This window comes from Sander lucioperca, chromosome 9 (assembly GCF_008315115.2).
Source record: "Sander lucioperca isolate FBNREF2018 chromosome 9, SLUC_FBN_1.2, whole genome shotgun sequence".
Taxonomy (NCBI): Eukaryota; Metazoa; Chordata; class Actinopteri; order Perciformes; family Percidae; genus Sander; species Sander lucioperca.
The window spans coordinates 5,246,592-5,264,749 of record NC_050181.1 but is presented as its reverse complement, the minus strand read 5'-3'; the positions used below and the strand labels follow the sequence as shown (position 1 = coordinate 5,264,749).

Sequence of the window (18,158 nt, the reverse complement as noted above, 5' to 3'; positions counted from 1 at the left end):
CCACAGCACTTCTGTGGGTTGAATCTATGCTATGCTGTGGGTCTTAATGGGTGTCCTCATCAGAACATGATCCAGGTGTGATGAGATGTACTTTATTGATCCGCAGAAGAAAACTGCTAAGTCACAGCTGAGTTTAACTACTTAAACTATGATATTCAAGTGACTATTGCTGTATAATATATATTGCTGGACTCTTGGACCACGCACATGCCACTGTTTACATGAATCACAATGGGGCTGCATTATCAATCAATCATGTAGTTATAGACACATTGATGATTTCCACACTAAAAACCATTATCCTGTATGGATTGATGATACATTTTTTTTCCCAAACTGCACATGAGCAAGCGTCACATACTACAGTTACACCACTGTTAAAATCACTATCTTTCCACAGCACTAATCAAAGCACAACGGATGAGCCTGTGTGTCCAACATGGATTAACGATCACCAAACCGGTCAGAACATCACATCAGCGGGTTAATATTGAGGTAATACTGTTCAAACTGGCATTTCCAGCAAGTGGCCAATCACAGAAGCCGCCAGGACCAAATTATCAGGGATTTGTTTTTGTGTGTGCGCGTCTGTTTTTCGACGATATACACTAAGCTTTCTAATACAAGTGCTACCTACGCAGCTACTGATTCAGAGGAACTGATACCATTATTCATAGAAATCAGTAAACCAACCCCTATTCTTAAATTGTGTATGATTTTTATATATATATATATATATATATATATATATATATATATATATATATATATATATATATATATATATATATATATATATATATATATATAAAAATTCACAGGGCTAGTTGTCAAGATGACTTTTAAATATGTAGAGGTGGAACTAAAATATCCCTTTCTGTGAAATGAGAACAATACAATAATGCCCTGATTTTTTTTTTTTAAACAGATCAGTGTTCGGCAACTGTGTGTACAGGTCTATTTACAAGAATCGGCCTCTCTTCTTTTAGGTTTGTACAGCATTAACACCATACAGGATTAACACCATGACAACTAGTCAGGCTCTATTTAAAAAGAAATCTCCACAGACAAAGAGGCCTAACCGGCAATAAAATATCTCAACTACTAAAACACAACAAAATACATAACACAACTTGATATACATGTAGAAAAAGCCTGAGGTACTTGTCAGAATATCTGAGGTCAGTCTGGAGGAGTAAGCAGCTGCGGGCTTACCCAGTCAAAAAAAAACACACAAAAAAATATATAAGCCTCACATAATATCATTAGCGTTATATTAACAAAGAATACATGTACAATGTACATCTACAAATCCTTGAGTGTCCTGGAATAGTCACAGCAGCATAACGGACATTCAATGTATGGTATTTATGTTATGGTACAACTATGGCATTGCATTTGAGACAAAGGCAACCATTTGAGCTCTCCTTGCATGATGTATAGTGACTGAGGTATCTGGGGACTGGTGTCCGACTGAGTCTATTGAACAAACACCCATGCAAATTAAAAACAGACATGTTGCTTACTCAAGTATGGCCCTCGCAAGGATAAACCCCAACTATCTGTCCATGTTCTTACTTTAAAACCACACTCTATCCATCTCACATCATTTAGTCTTCAAATTCACTCACACACACTCACAGACAAATCACAGTTAAAATCAAGAATGTGTAACATTGCAACTCCAGACACCTACTCCTGGCACTGGCAAAGGAGTAACTCTGAATTTCTACAATTAAAAAAACAAAATAAAATCCAGGAATATGTCCACGATAGCTAGCTGGATAGCTTGGCTCTCAACTTAGAGAAAATGTTCCAAAGAAGCGTACTGGATACCTGAGAGGTAGTTCCCCTGGGACAAGACACTTGTCCCAAATCTTCAAAAAGTCCATAATGTCCAACACAACTGCTCAGCTCCCATTTTAGTTCCTCCCATGCGATAAAACAGCTGTGCTCCGATTTTTTTAATCTTTTTTTTTTTTTTTCTTTATTCTGAGGCATTCACAGGTTTAAAATAAGGGAGCACACTCGAGTTTAAAAATCGAGAAGCTTCGACCCCTGAGGAAGATGAATATATTTTGTCTAACAGTCTCAAAACGGTTCCTCCGAGGTGTGCAGCACGTCGTTCGAGGTTTGGAGCAAAAGTTCATTTAATTTGGCCACAGACAATCATGACCAAGACAGGAAAAACGACAACTTATGAGGTAATAAAAATAGACTAACAAAAGAAATACATGAGGTAATGACGACATTTAAGATTTGACACATGGGTATTATCAGATGTGCCCATCGCATAACTTATTACTACTTCAAAACTACAGCAGATGGATGTGTTAGTAAGATCCGACTTTAAACACCAAAAACAAACAGAAAGAAAATACCAGTATTGGGATAAAATAGCAGCTGCATTTAAGTTGCTAGTTGTTGTTTTTGTGATTTTAAATATTCACGGAGATCCGCTGAGTTTGGATTCGAAAAATAAAAAGTCAGGAGCTCAGGTGGAGGATGGGGTCACCCGTTCAGGTGCTGGACTCTTTGGGAGGTAGGTCCTCGTTGGTGAGAGACGTCACAATGCAGACGGGGATGTCTGAGGTAGTGCTGCTAATCGTTCTGGCGATCTGGCCGATGCGCTCCTCGACGCAACCAGCGGACAATCGCGCCTCTGCGTCGTGGTCCCAGCATTCTTCGATGGTCTCGCACATCTGGCTCAGACCCTGTAGACACAAACCAGAAGTTATAGGAGAGTAAGTCCCTAGTTCTGTTTTCTTACTTTATTAAAAGGGCACTTTTTTTGTACACAAGTTTCAAACCCAAACTTTAAATAAAAATCCATTTCACAGGACAGAAATTCCTCACTTTTTCTGTGGCCTAAAGGTGTAAATATAACTGCCATCATTATATCAGAAACTACAAAAACATAACTGATTCAGAGAACTATGACCTCAGATGATTGAGCTGTATTCACTGTGTGTATAAAAAAAAAAAAAAAAAAAAGAATGTATGACATCCTGGTATTGCTGTTCAAACTGCTGGAGCTATTTTTCCACTGTTAACTCACAGGATGTTTGAGCCAGCAGTCCTTGATGGCTGGACGCATCTTCTTGTGCACGACCACATCCTGCAGATCCTCCAGGGAGGGATGCTGGCCTATTTCATCCTCAAACGGCAGCATGTACTCGCCAACTGTACCTGAGGAGGGTCAGTAAGTAAGTAAATAAGTAAAGTACAGGATGGAAAGCGTTACACAGAGATCAAGTCAAGCAAATAGTGCAGCATTTGGATTTGGAAAATCCGAAACTTGCTCTCTATTTAAAAGAGTAACTACCCACATTACACCTTTAACCTAGATCAGATAGCATTTCCAAAACGAAAACTAATCCTTTGTCTATTAGGTCAGTCTGAAGCACAGTGACCTTTCACCTGTGTACGAGGCAGCATTCCTGCACTGTTTGACTCACCGTCTGTCTCTGTGCAGCGGGACACCAGCTCCCACAGCACCAAGCCCATAGCATACATGTCTATTCTCAGGAAGGAGTCTCGCTGGAAGTTGATGGCTCCCTCCAGCACCTCTGGAGCCATGTATCGCCTCGTACCCACCTGGCAGGACAATGGATTCAGGTATATATGAAATAAATTAAAATATTTTATATTATATATATATATATATATATAAAAAAATATGAAATGCTTGAATATACACTTTTAAATTATTTTCATGATTAAGTACTACCACCGCATCTCAAAATGTTGAACCCTACAACAGAAAACAGCCTCCATGTGCTTTATTCTTAACTCCTACTTTTAATTTCTCGCTTGTAATCAAAGTAGGTTATTTAAGCTTTTTTGACAATAATCAACAGAAAAGACTTTCATGTCAAAATAAAAACCTCTACAAACCAGAGTAACTGACTCCATAAATATTGACTATTTAATATTTACTAGAAAATTTCTACATTGCACCAACTGTATAAAGCCTAGCCTATGTGAACATTTCAGAAAAATCAGGAGGCAATTCCTCAGACTGGCATCAAAGTGCCAATGTGGAAATAAAGTAGTGAAGTGATTCCATACCTGGCCATGCGTGTCACCTGGAGGTTTTCCTGGTTCAAATCGTACAGCGAGCCCAAAGTCTCCAATGATTGCAGTCAAATCATCTCGTATCATCACATTCTTACTCTTGAAGTCCCTAGAAAATTAATTTTAGGACAAACTCATTAAAATGCTGTAATTATAGAGATGTTTAGTCACACATATTAGTCTATGGACTTCCAGGGCAAAATGACTAAATCAAGTACAAGCAGAAGAAAGGAGTACTAAAATTAAATGTAGTCTGATTTTCAGTGATTTGAGTTTTTAGAAAAGCCAGTAACAGTTTGTTTTCTCTACCTGTGTGCAATAGTGGGTTTGGGCCCCTCTCCCTTGTAGCTGGGAATGTCCTCATGGAGGTAAGCCAAGCCGCGGGACATGGTCTCTGCTATGTGACACAGCTCACTCCAGGTCACAGTGTTACCCTTCAGGTGGTCTGTCAATGAGCCCTACGCACGCACGCACAAAAGATTCAGGAAAAAGGATTAATAACGGCACAAAAATCGAATGTCTCAGGAAAATCTACTGAAAGTGTCCAATGACTTAGCCAACCATATCCCTGGAACAGATAGTGTTTGGTCCTGTGTTTGACTTAATTTGCTAGCCAAATAGCGTATTCTGGAAGAATCACCAGAAGCGTCTAAATTCACAAAATATAGCTTAAAGGTCCAATATATTTACTGTAATAAATCCAAAAATGACCCCAATGCATCATCAGATATTATGGAAACATGCTAAGTTGAAATACTATCTTTTCTGACAACAATGCTAATGCCAGTATTTTCTCCTTTTGAAATTTCCATTCCGTGACAGAATTTCTGTTTGCGTTTTGGCCTGTGTGTTGTTATCAACTGCCCAGTAAACCCAGCGCGCTACAGCTGTAACGTTAGTACAGCCATGAAGGCAGCAAACAAACGAGCGGGATCAACGGAGATAGAGTCTACCCGACCTAAAAAAAAACTGCATGTTTCCAACAGCATGACCAGAGATGTAACAAACCCTGGGTAAATATTGAAGATGTATTTGAAAGATGGAGACAGCTTAGAGCCCAAAAGGACACAGGACACAGACTAATTTCCTCCTTAACAGGTAGCTAAACATTAGCTTCAGGCTAATTTATCATGGCTACAAGGGACGGGCATTTTATGTAATTTCAACATTCGTGTATTCACATTGAATTATGTAGCTAGAGTACCAGAGTTGGTTACTCGCAAAACCAAACTGAGACACAGCCAATAAAGTGATCCCGACTGGTCCTGGCTAACGCCGCCATGCTAACCCTGCTAACCCTGATAACGTTACCGGAGGACCAGGCAAGCGGGCCACGGCGGTTTACAATGTGTAGCATGTATTCAGCGGCCGTAGCCGACAACGGTGAGTTATTTGAAGCCAAGAGAGGGGGCTGTAAATTGGGAAGAGAGGACCATGAGTTTGTAGTGTGTTTAGCGATTGTCGCCATAATTCGAAGCCAATAAAGTGTGTTCAGTCGGGTAGAGAGGATGGCAAGGTAGTGTTATTATTAGCGGTTCCTACTGTAATTCTAAGTCTAGGAAGTGTGTCTGTCTGTCTGGGTGGAGAGGACGGCAAGGTTGTTGCGTTTTTAGCAGTTCCTACCGTAATTCTAAGCCGAAAAAGTGTGTCTGTCAGTTGGGTGCAGAGCTCCACATGACCACGGGCTTCTGTGACTGTCAATATAGCCAGCATCTAACGTTAGCTACTCCGCTGTTCTGTGAAATAATGTCTGGCTATGTGAGATAGATGGATGGATGCTCCTTCAGCGCGGTTTGGAGGAGGGTCTGGCAAAGTGAGTGACTATGGGTGCTGCGGTCTCAGCCTGGCAACCTCCGTGAACTTCCAGTCTGGGGAGGAGTGGCCGGGGGAGACGACTCTCTACAGGATTTTTGAATTTGTACTGTAGTAACTATTTTAAACACTAGCTGTCAGTATTACATATTGCACCTCTCCTGGAACCATCACCTTATCGTGGTGGAGAGGTTTGTGTGTCCCTATGAACCTGAGGGCTGTGTTGTCTGGAGCTTTGTGCTCCTGGTAGGGTCTCCCAAGGCAAAGTGGTCTCAGGGGAGGGGCCAGACAAAGAATGGTTCAAAAACCCTATGAAAAAACGAGGTAGAGATGGAGTGACCCTGCCCGGAGGAAGCCCGGGGCCCCCGTCTGGAGCCAGGCCCAGATGGAGGGCCCGTCAGCGAGCGCCTGGTGGCTGGGTTTGCCACGGAGCCCGGCCGGGCACAGCCCGGATAAGCTACGTGGCACCTCTCTCTCCAACCCATGGGCCCACCACCTGTGGGAGGAACCGCTGGGGTCGGGTGCGCTGCCACATGGGTGGCAGTGAAGGTCAGGGGCCTCGACGGACCAGACCCGGGCAGCAGACGCTGGCTCTGGGGACGTGGAACGTCACCTCTCTGTGGGGGAAGGAGCCGGAACTTGTGCGGGAGGTGGAGCGCTACCAGTTGGATCTGGTGGGGCTTACCTCTACGCACAGTCTCGGTTCTGGAACCATACTCCTGGATAGGGGTTGGACTCTTTTCTTCTCCGGAGTTGCCCAGGGTGTGAGGCCCCGGGCGGGTGTGGGGATACTCACAAGTCCCCGGCTGAGCGCCGCTACATTGGAGTTTACCCCGGTGGACGAGAGGGTCGCCTCCCTACGCCTGCGGGTTGTAGGGGGGAAAACTCTGACTGTTGTTTGTGCGTATGCACCAAACAAGAGTTCGGAGTATTCGGCCTTCTTGGAGACCTTGAATGGAGTCCTGTATGGGGCTCCAGTGGGGGACTCCATAGTTCTGCTGGGGGACTTCAACGCGCACGTGGGCAATGATGGAGACACATGGAGAGGCGTGATTGGGAGGAACGGCCTCCCTGATATAAACCAGAGTGGTTGTTTGTTGTTGGACTTCTGTGCTAGTCATGGATTGTCTATAACGAACACCATGTTCGAACATAGGGATGCTCATAAGTGTACTTGGTACCAGAGCACCCTAGGCCAAAGGTCAATGATCGATTTTATAATCGTTTCATCTGATCTGAGGCCGTATGTTTTGGACACTCGGATGAAGAGAGGGGCAGAGCTGTCAACTGATCACCATCTGGTGGTGAGTTGGGTCAGAGGGTGGGGGAAGACTCTGGACAGACCTGGTAAACCCAAACGGGTAGTGCGGGTGAATTGGGAACGTCTGGAGGAGGCCCCTGTACGACAGACTTTCAACTCACACCTCCGGCGGAGCTTTTCGTGCATCCCTGTGGAGGCTGGGGGCATTGAACCCGAGTGGACAATGTTCAAAGTTTCCATTGCTGAAGCTGCGGCGGGGAGCTGTGGTCTTAGGGTCTTAGGTGCCTCAAGGGGCGGTAACCCACGAACACCATGGTGGACACCGGTGGTCAGGGAAGCCGTCCGACTGAAGAAGGAGTCTTTCCGGGATATGTTATCCCAGAGGACTCTGGAGGCAGTTGCAAGGTACCGAAGGGCCCGAAGGGCTGCAGCCTCTGCCGTGAAAGAGGCAAAGCAGCGGGTGTGGGAAAAGTTCGGAGAAGACATGGAGAAGGACTTTCGGTCGGCACCAAGGTGCTTCTGGAAAACCGTTCGCCACCTCAGGAGGGGGAAGCGGGGAACCATCCAAGCTGTGTACAGTAAGGATGGGACGCTGTTGACCTCAACTGAGGAGGTAATAGGGCGGTGGAAGGAGCACTTTGAGGAACTCCTAAATCCGACTAATACGCCCTCTATGGTAGAGGCAGAGCTGGAGGGTGATGGGGGATTGTCGTCAATTTCCCTGGTGGAAGTTGCTGAGGTAGTTAAACAACTCCACAGTGGCAAAGCCCCAGGGATTGATGAGATCCGTCCAGAAATGCTTAAAGCTCTGGGTGTGGAGGGGTTGTCTTGGTTGACACGCCTCTTCAACATTGCCTGGAAGTCGGGGACAGTGCCTAAGGAGTGGCAGACCGGGGTGGTGGTTCCCCTTTTCAAAAAGGGGGACCAGAGGGTGTGTGCCAATTACAGGGGTATCACACTTCTCAGCCTCCCCGGTAAAGTCTACTCCAAGGTGCTGGAAAGGAGGGTTCGGTCGATAGTCGAACCTCAGGTTGAAGAGGAACAATGCGGATTCCGTCCTGGTCGTGGAACAACGGACCAGATCTTTACTCTTGCAAGGATCCTGGAGGGAGCCTGGGAGTATGCCCAACCGGTCTACATGTGCTTTGTGGATCTGGAGAAGGCGTATGACCGGGTCCCCCGGGAGATACTGTGGGAGGAGCTGCAGGAGTATGGGGTGAGGGGGTCCCTTCTCAGGGCCATCCAATCTCTGTACGACCAAAGCGAGAGCTGTGTCCGGGTTCTCGGCAGTAAGTCGGACTCGTTTCAGGTGAGGGTTGGCCTCCGCCAGGGCTGCGCTTTGTCACCAATCCTGTTTGTAGTATTTATGGACAGGATATCGAGGCGTAGTCGGGGTGGAGAGGGGTTGCAGTTTGGTGAGCTGGGGAACTCATCGCTGCTTTTTGCGGATGATGTGGTCCTGATGGCATCGTCGGCCTGTGACCTTCAGCACTCACTGGATCGGTTCGCAGCCGAGTGTGAAGCGGCTGGGATGAGGATCAGCACCTCTAAATCTGAGGCCATGTTTCTCAGCAGGAAACCGATGGAGTGCTTTCTCCAGGTAGGGAATGAGTCTTTACCCCAAGTGAAGGAGTTCAAGTACCTTGGGGTATTGTTCGCAAGTGAGGGGACAATGGAGCGGGAGATTGGTCGGAGAATCGGCGCAGCGGGTGCGGTATTACACTCAATTTATCGCACCGTTGTGACGAAAAGAGAGCTGAGCCAGAAGGCAAAGCTCTCAATCTACCGGTCAGTTTTCGTTCCTACCCTCACCTATGGTCATGAAGGCTGGGTCATGACCGAAAGAACGAGATCCAGGGTACAAGCGGCCGAAATGGGTTTCCTCAGGAGGGTGGCTGGCGTCTCCCTTAGAGATAGGGTGAGAAGCTCAGTCATCCGTGAGGAGCTCGGAGTAGAGCCGCTGCTCCTTCGCGTCGAAAGGAGCCAGTTGAGGTGGTTCGGGCATCTGGTAAGGATGCCCCCTGGGCGCCTCCCTAGGGAGGTGTTCCAGGCACGTCCAGCTGGGAGGAGGCCTCGGGGAAGACCCAGGACTAGGTGGAGGGATTATATCTCCAACCTGGCCTGGGAACGCCTCGGGATCCCCCAGTCGGAGCTGGTTAATGTGGCTCGGGAAAGGGAAGTTTGGGGTCCCCTGCTGGAGCTGCTACCCCCGCGACCCGTTACCGGATAAGCGGAAGAAGAAGGATGGATGGATGGACCCTTAAAATATTAAAAACACTGACAAAATTGAAAACATTAAACCAAACAGATGACACATGCACAGATGGCACTGAGACAATTACTGGAACTAAATACGTTTGTGCCACTGCCATAGATAAAAGGTGCTACGAGGACAAACCGTGACAGTCACTGCACACATGTAATGCTACATTTGTGGTTATGGTAATTATTGTTTAATCATGTTTTGATGTGTAAATACCTTTGTTGAGAAGTCCAATGAACAGGATATTCTGGTAGCCTCAAGGTGTTTAATCATATAGAATTATTTCAGGCACACACGTTATAACTGCCATTTTTTAACAACAAAATTGTCTGTATTATTTTTTTACCCTACATGCGAAAACGCTATATAAATCTTAGAATACAACTCTATCACTAAAGGTATGTATATGGTGTACTGCAGACTTGCCATGAGTAATAAAATCAACTTTAATAAAAGCTGCCATGCTCTTTTGTTCAGGTAAATAAAAGGCACCTGCCAATATTGGAAAAGGTCCAGCAGTTCTAGTAAACATGAGCCCTATACCTATATGTGGGTATATATAGTAAGATGTGCACTCACCCTCTCATGAAACTCTGTGATAAGCCACAGCTCTGTCTCCAGGTTGGTGCCGTGCTTCTCTGCAGCGATGTAACGTAAGAGGTTTTCATGCCGCATCCCTGGAGTCAGGAATATGTCCCGCTCGTTTTGCCATGACTGCTTGTCCTACGCAAACACACATAGACCAGAAAGTGTTTAGGTCTTGATGATTTATACAAGCAATTTAAAAACAAGAATCATAATTCATAATTCCTTATACGTTACACAAAGCAGCTAGCCCCAGTTTGTGCCTCTCATGTATTAACATTACATTCCAGTCAAATCTTCTTCTGTGGTAGTTCCCGCTACAGAAGGTGTCTCCAGGAACACATTTTGCCATGATGACACAGACAGATTTAAAATATGAAAACAATACCAGCAGTGCTCTCGCGGCTGGTAAATATTCCATCCACTGCATGACAAAAAAAAGATGTTTTAACCTCTGTTTCCGAACAAAGATGGTAGCCAAAAATGAATGAATAAAAATAAAAAATCAATCCCCATTTTCAATTTGTACAATGTGAACCAAAAATTAAAAAACTGATGTTACTTTACAATATTTTAAATTTTTATAAAAAATAAAATGTAAATATTTTGCTTGGACATATGTCTTTTGTGGCTACCTGGATTTGGCAATACAGTCCCAACTTGACAAATGGGTTCAACATTTTTTTTTTTTATTGTGCAACAGATATTTATTCATCCAAATGGTATGGTGTCTTTTGAGGATTTCATTATATATATATATATATTTTTTTTTTTTTTTTTTTTTTTTGGATTGCTTGGCACTGACTCAAAAAAGTAATATTAATAACTGAGAGGAACTAACTGGAAGCTATGACACAGCATTGACATGATAAAAACTTACATAAATTCTTTGAATTAATGGACATACCTGAACAGGGAAGACCTTTACAGCAACATATTCGCTCATCAACTGGGCTTTCCAAACACAACCAAAGCGCCCCCTAGCTTTGATTTCCAGCAGCTGCAGTGGTTTCAGACCCACCAAGGGGGATGGAGGAGCTGGTCCAGGATCCTGAATAACAGACAAGAAAAACCAGTTAAGTCTTGTTCTTCTGCTAAATTGATCTAAAAGATGTTGGCACTTCTCTTACCCTTAGTACAAAATCTTACAGGAATATAAGAGAAGAACTGGGTGATTAGGGTAAGCAGCCATCATGGCTGACATACAGTATAGAGACATGCAGTGAAAGACTAATCTTTAAGCACCACAGATGTCACAGATTACCACCAGAGAGTCAGACTGGGGTATGGCCTCTCTCACCTCGCTCAGGTCTACATGGCCGTAGGGAGGTTTGCGGTGGCGGTACATCCACAAGGCCAGAACGAGGGCCAGGGACAGCACACAGAGAGGCAGCAGGGAATACACAAGCACGTTGAGCAGGGACGGCACTCGGGGTGGAGGCCGGATTTTTACTGTCAAAGAGTAACAGAATAATTACAGCATGACAGCTTTTTTGACATGTAGGTTATAACCAGCGTCCCTCCCTGCAAAACCTGAATTTAAACGAGACAGGTAACATTATATATAGATTGTCCAGCCTTGATCCTTACAGACAGAGTTACTACAGAGTCTTTAAAATATACCACAAATAGGCTTGTGGCGGTGTGCTAAACATCTACTTTCAGTAACCTTTCTAGTCAGTATTGGACTATGCAAATAGAGGATTATTATAGTGTAGTCTTATATGTTGAAATGGCATTTTAAAGAAAACTACGATGTCAAGAAGGCAAATTACCAGATTTCTTACAAGGCATTATTTAGCAACATTTAAAAGGAAACAAATCACCACGTCTGTGTAACATGCATCAGTGTGATATACACAATGTTTTGTTACTACCAGATGCAAGGTTAAGCTTTACTCCCACTAATCGGAGGGGAAAAGCAAAGACCTATTTTTTGCTTGTACTAAATGCGGGGATGCATTTGCCGCTCACCTCGGTTGCCACTGCCAATCATGTCAGGAAGGTGGGTGAATCGTTCATTGCAGTAGTTGCCCTCGCAGCAGCAGAAGAAGACCTGAGGGTTTTCCTCCATGGAGACACACTCTTGCCTAAAAAGGTAGATGACACTCCTAAATTATTGCTTTGATAACCAAATGTCAAAACAAGATACATGTCAAGCAGTTTTGATAATAAACAATGGGGCCAAAATATCATGATAGTAAAACTAACGTTTTGTGATCTGGACTCAAAGAACCAAGCAGGTGAGTGTCGGCTTTTTTTTCCCTTTTGTTTTTTATACATCATCTGCTTCTGCTGTACATAAGCTCGCTGATAATTGTCAGGACTTAACCCATGCACTCATTGCTATTGGTTAGTGGTAATGCTGCCAGTGTATGAGCCAACAGAACCTACAATCTATCTGGTACTTAAATGAGCAAATTATCTTTTATTGAGAATATATTGATTTGTTAACCTTGTTAATTATCACCATACAAGTCACTCAAGGAATGGTCAGCCATGATTCAGAGAAATCACAGGTTTTCTAACACTTCATGCACAAGATTGCAGAACTGCTTTAAATGCTATAATTAGTCTTTTTAACATCAACTCTCAACTTGTTCACAATTGCCAACCTGTCCATCGCTCTTGCTTTCCTGCCACTATTTTATTATCCCGTTATAGTTATAATAATTTCAGCCAATGGCACTTCAGATTGAAGCGGTTTCCCCTGAAAACTGTCAACAAATTTGTACCTGTGAAACCTACAATTTGTGCACATCCAATCCAGCAAAGTTTTCGGAAATACGCTTTTGGAGTAATATAGTACATGCTGTGTTTAACTCCAATATGCCACTGTGAGACCCATAATAGCACTCCTTTTTATCCGGACTTTCTCAAAAGCCGCAGGTCAATCTTGTAACTACCTTTAATAATCAGAAACAAATAGAACAGATAAAACACATTACACATTTACTATAGGAACATTTATTATAGTTCTGTTTTCTCCAGATAGCCTTTATGAGCCACCAGAGGTCTCCAGCTTTTTCTAAATGCAGTGGCTTGAATATTAAAGACTAAAAAGTTTGATCACGCCACAAAGCTCTGCACAGGTTGCTGATAACGCTAGTTTAAAACTCTCCTCCTTACTTACAAATTCCTGAGTTGCCCAGTGCCACCATATCAATGTGCCATCATCAGGCTGTGGGCACGGAGCTGTACTCTGTACCGTTGATACAGATGCAGACTATCTGGTAACCCTTGAGATTTATATATTGGTGATAAGGCAATGTGAATAAGTAAGACAGTCCTACATCTCTACATTTTATGTCATGTTTTATGTAAAGTTTGGATGTTTTAGGGCTACAATTGCTGATTTCCCATACTGATGAATCTGTTGATCCATCGTTTACTCTGTAACATGTAATAAAAAGAAAATGCCCTTCAAAATGTTCCCAAAGCATGAGATGTCATCTTTAAATTGCTTGTTTTGTCTGACCAAGGCTGTGGTGGAAAATCCAGAAACACCATGTTGTGGTAAGATGAGACTAAAGGGAAAGCCAAGATCAGGTCATTCATAGGTCACAGGTCAGGGGACTAGAATATTCAGCCAGTCTCTAATAACCAAAACTGTTCATGTATAATTATGTTTGGCTCTACAGATTCAGGGAATCTAGGCAACTGTATGATAAGGGAATGTTTTGTTTCAGGACTGTCTCCTTTTTGGAGGGTGGAGGGCCAGCCACCCTTAAGCATACTTTCCAGAGAGAGAGATAGGCTGAACAAGGCTTTAGTATCTGTGTTTACGGCGCCTGCAATATCTTTGTTTATCTTAAAGGTCCAGCTAAACGTAACGCCTCCAGCATGAGTTTAAATACACCTTCAGGAAGACAGGAACTTCAGAGAGCTGGGACAGCACTGCACAATAACACATAGTGGTTATACTGCACTGCCTGCTTATTTGTCTCCTCAATTGAGTGTTCATTAAATGCTTCTGTGTAAGTCATTAGTCTCCCGAACCTTCTTCACGTATGGGAGTTGGGTTGTGAACCGGAGGGTCGCTGGTTCAAGTCCCCGTACGGACCAAAGTACGGAGTGTGGATTGGTAGTTGGAGAGATGCCAATTCACCTCCTGGGCACTGCCAAGGTGCTCTTGAGCAAGGCACTGTACTCCACCAACCGCTCAGGGCGCTGTTCCAGCACTGGTAGCCCACTCACTCTGACATCTCTCCATTTGTGCATGAATAAGTCCTGAGCATGTGTGTGTGTGTATTTCAGGCCTGCGTGTAGTGATTACTAACAAACAGAGTGTAAATTGTAATTTCCCCACTGGGGATCAATAAAAAGTATAAATTTAATTTAATATGAAATTAAATATTATACATGAAATTAATGAGTTGTGCTGCTCCTGGGTTTTTCCTTAACAAAGGCCAAACAAACCTTACAGGTCATTCTCACTCAGTTTGAGAACCACTAAATGTTTGCAATTTCTCCAGTTGATCGGCTGATTGAAAAATAGTTTCCGCATAAGTCATTTTATTTCTGTCACTGAAAATGCCCCAGGTCAAAGAAATCTAAATATATCTAATTACATGTGGCTACTGAAGCAGATATTTGTGTTGTACTCACTGCCAGTCACTCTGGGTACGAGCCAGACACCTAAAATATAAATGTAAATGCATGGTGGCGATGACCTCGCTCAGTGACCCGACCTGTCATAGCAGTTGAAGTCGTCCAGCCAGCAGCCTTTCTTCACCAGCTTGATGGTCCCTGAGGAGTTGAGCCAGGAGGCATAACAGTGCAGTCGCTTGTCCTTCTCCCCCTCGCAGCGCTCAAAGCCGCTCTGGTTGGTCCTCTCCGTACGCCAGTTATCATTGTAGTACACGCATTCCCGGGTCTCTGCTTCGCCCAGACTGTACCCTGAAATGGACAGAAGGCCTCAGTCAGCTCATATCATAATGAATTGAAACTCAACAGCGGAAGCACAACATATGGCGCAGGATCCGCTCGATGCCACGAAGAAACATCTGAGCAGAACCTCTATCATCACTCTGGCACACGGCCAAGTTTGGGAGCTCTCTATAGTAAAAAGGGAGTTCCTCTGGGCTAAGCAATTGTTGCTGAATAGTAGTTCAGCTTAATCAAAATTCACTAACAGATTTTTTCAGAGAGTAACAACTAAAAAGGAGGAAAAAAAAGACTTTATTTGAAAAATTTAATTAGCTATAGAAAAACAATGGTATGCCCTACTGTGATATAGAAACAGCGCATATTGGCATGCCACTTCTATAGATAAGGACTCCTGTATCCTGCTGGAGTTTGACACATCTGGAAAGACAGATAAGACCTTCTTCTTTAAGGGCTTTTACTGTCATTTAGCAGGAAATAATTTCCCTAACCAAACCGAGATTTGACAAAAGCCGTCAATCTCCTAACATTCAATCCTCTTTGTGGATTGAATGTTGGACACACTCAAGCAACACATTAAGATGCCTTTTTGATGAATGATGAAGCAGATAAGATGCTGTACATGTCATTCCTAAAGTCGCCTAATCTTTGTTCACAGAAAAAATAGTGCATGTCTCTTTAAATCCCTGCCTATATGAGGCTGCCCATCCCCCAGTGTTACCCCCACCAACCTATCTCACACACACACACACACACACACACACACACACACAGTTGTCCAGCAGCATACAATGGATTTCATTATAGCATATAGGGATGCATGCAGTGAACAACCAAACATCATGCTCATTATTAAGGAACGTAGGAAGGTAGTAAGGACACACACACAACAGTGATGCTCCATTGAGCCGAGATGGCATTTGTGATATCTGTGGTCACATGATCCGGGAGGACTTTTACTACAAGATCATTCCCCAACCCCCCTCCCTCTGTCACTTATCGAGGCTTACACACAACAACATGAATTCTGGAGAAGCAGCTTACTATACACTCCCGAGCACTAATCTATAAACCATAAAGGCATTAGCTACAGTGCTATTTGGCACACATGAGACAGCACAAAAAAAATATATTACATGTCGTAGAAAAACTAAAAATTGAGGGGGGGGAAGTGGATATTATAGTTTCCAAAACAACTATATGGAAAACATAGCTAGGGGACAAAGGTAAACATGTTTTCAACACACAATAAAACCTCCCATATGAGTTGCAAACACTGGCAAAAAAAACGCCAAACAAAAGAAAAACAATCCTTGCTCAATGTTCAATTTCACGTGGGAGTAAGTCACAGGCTTTGGGAAGGGAACGGTGTCTCAATTCAGGGTAAAGACCTAACGTAAGACAACAGCTGCTGTCTCATCAAATCAAACGCACATTGATTTATGAAAAGGCTATTCAGAGAAAGTGTGTTTTCAAAGGCTTTTGTTCAGGCTGTAACCACAAACAAGAGTGCAGACCTGAGATGTAGCCTATAAGGTTTCAGGATGTTGATGCAGCTGCTGCCTTCTATTCCTGCCACTGTTAAAAAAGGCGAGGGGGACGCAACAGTTTTAAATTTGGATATCTTTTATTGCAACATTGTCAGCATTAAATACTACATTCAATGTAATTTAATACATTTTCTTTTTACATAAAAAGTCCCAGCTATTGCTTAACTATTTCTCGTGTGTGAACTAGATATGTACATTTGTGGGGGCAAACGGAGAAAATGCGATTGATGGGTAAGAGAATAAAAACCCATAACTGACCGATAGTATCTACTTGCCTACTGCCAACAAAGTTTAAACAACTAACACACGTAAACTCGCTCGCGGGTCGACATTTCAAACGGAGACTATTACACGCACACATTCAGACAAAAATGTGTCTGCCTCCGACTCGAAAAAGAACTGTTGCAAATTCGGAACCAACAATAGCAGCTTACCTGCGCATAAAGTTCCCAGAAGAAGTGAACAAGTCAGCCATGAAAAAGACATGTTCCGTTTTAAATACAGGACAGAGATTTCCCCCGCTTCCCGACGCAAACATTAAAACTCAGGTTGTCCAAAACATCAGTCCAGGATCAAAACGACCACAGGCCTCTGGTCCCTCCAGCAGCCTAACCACCACCACAACGCGTGTCAATAGCCGCGACGCTGCAACAATGTTGCAAGAAAAGATAGGAGCGATTAACTGACTGCCAGACTGTTAGTCCATTAACATGTGCAGTATTTCGCATTGGAAGTGGATCCAAAAGCCGAATGGGAAGCCGTTAAACCACCCAAGACGAAAGCTCAGCGCTCTTTTTGAGGTTATTCACTTGAATAGTAGCACCGCTGCATCGGGAGGTCGGTCGGGGTTTACATGCATGTTACTGATCTGTGTCCAAAATGGCTTCTAAATGGGGAATGGGCTGCAAACAGGGAAACCCGGATGTGTAAACACAAAGAGGGGAATTCAGGCAGCCAGCGAGTGACCTTAACACGACTCCGAAACACGCCTGAAATTACTTCATTTTACCCTTGTATCTAACATAATAGAACCTATATATAACAATATAAATAATAAAAGAAGCCTAACACTAGGAATATGAGGCGTTGGGGATAAATGTGTGCTTTCCACGTTGGTATTTGTCCCGGTTCCAGCTGATAAACACTTGCACTTTTTGTGGTCAGAGTTGGTATTTTATAGTCTACTTTTCGGTTTATTATTTAGCCCGGGGTTTAAATTACATTATGAGGTAGGCTAATGCCTAATGATTTTACTGCTTACACGTAGAGGATAGTGCAATATAATTTCCGCTTTTAGAAAACAAAAACAGCCTACGTGTGTTATTGAAATAATGTATTGCAATATTTTAACTGTGAAGGAACAGCTCACCAGATATAAAGTCAACTCTGTAGGCTGAGGTAGGCTATACACAGTCTATATTTTTAAATAGCCAGTACTTACAAATTTAAAATATGAACGTATTAGCTCGTACAATATTTACATTATTAAGTAGGCCTATATATATTTATCGATGTATGTGATTAATATCTCACAAAAAGTATAATACATTCTGAGTTTTTTTTCTATCTGAATGATCTTTTATGCATAAGTAGCAGTGCTAAAAATAACCGACCTAATTTGGAGTAACAGGATACAAAAAATGCTATTTAAAATGTATTCGTTCTAATTACTCATATTACCGAGACAGTGTTAAATATAAAATATACCTCACACAGCAAAACC

At 43.2% G+C, this 18,158-nt stretch overlaps 1 protein-coding gene across 1 annotated transcript; it reads right to left on the bottom strand.

Moving 5' to 3' along the window:
- Positions 1–878: 878 nt before the first annotated feature.
- acvr2ba (activin A receptor type 2Ba) lies at positions 879–17,339 on the bottom strand. The gene is made up of 11 exons (XM_031293805.2): positions 16,870–17,339; positions 14,690–14,897; positions 11,973–12,088; positions 11,299–11,450; positions 10,906–11,049; positions 9,993–10,136; positions 4,387–4,535; positions 4,072–4,186; positions 3,459–3,597; positions 3,059–3,189; positions 879–2,714 (listed from the first exon to the last, which is right to left on the bottom strand). The coding sequence occupies exons 1-11, from the start codon at positions 16,919–16,921 to the stop codon at positions 2,520–2,522; spliced, it is 1,545 nt and encodes a 514-aa protein (XP_031149665.1). The 5' UTR covers positions 16,922–17,339; the 3' UTR covers positions 879–2,519.
- Positions 17,340–18,158: the final 819 nt, after the last annotated feature.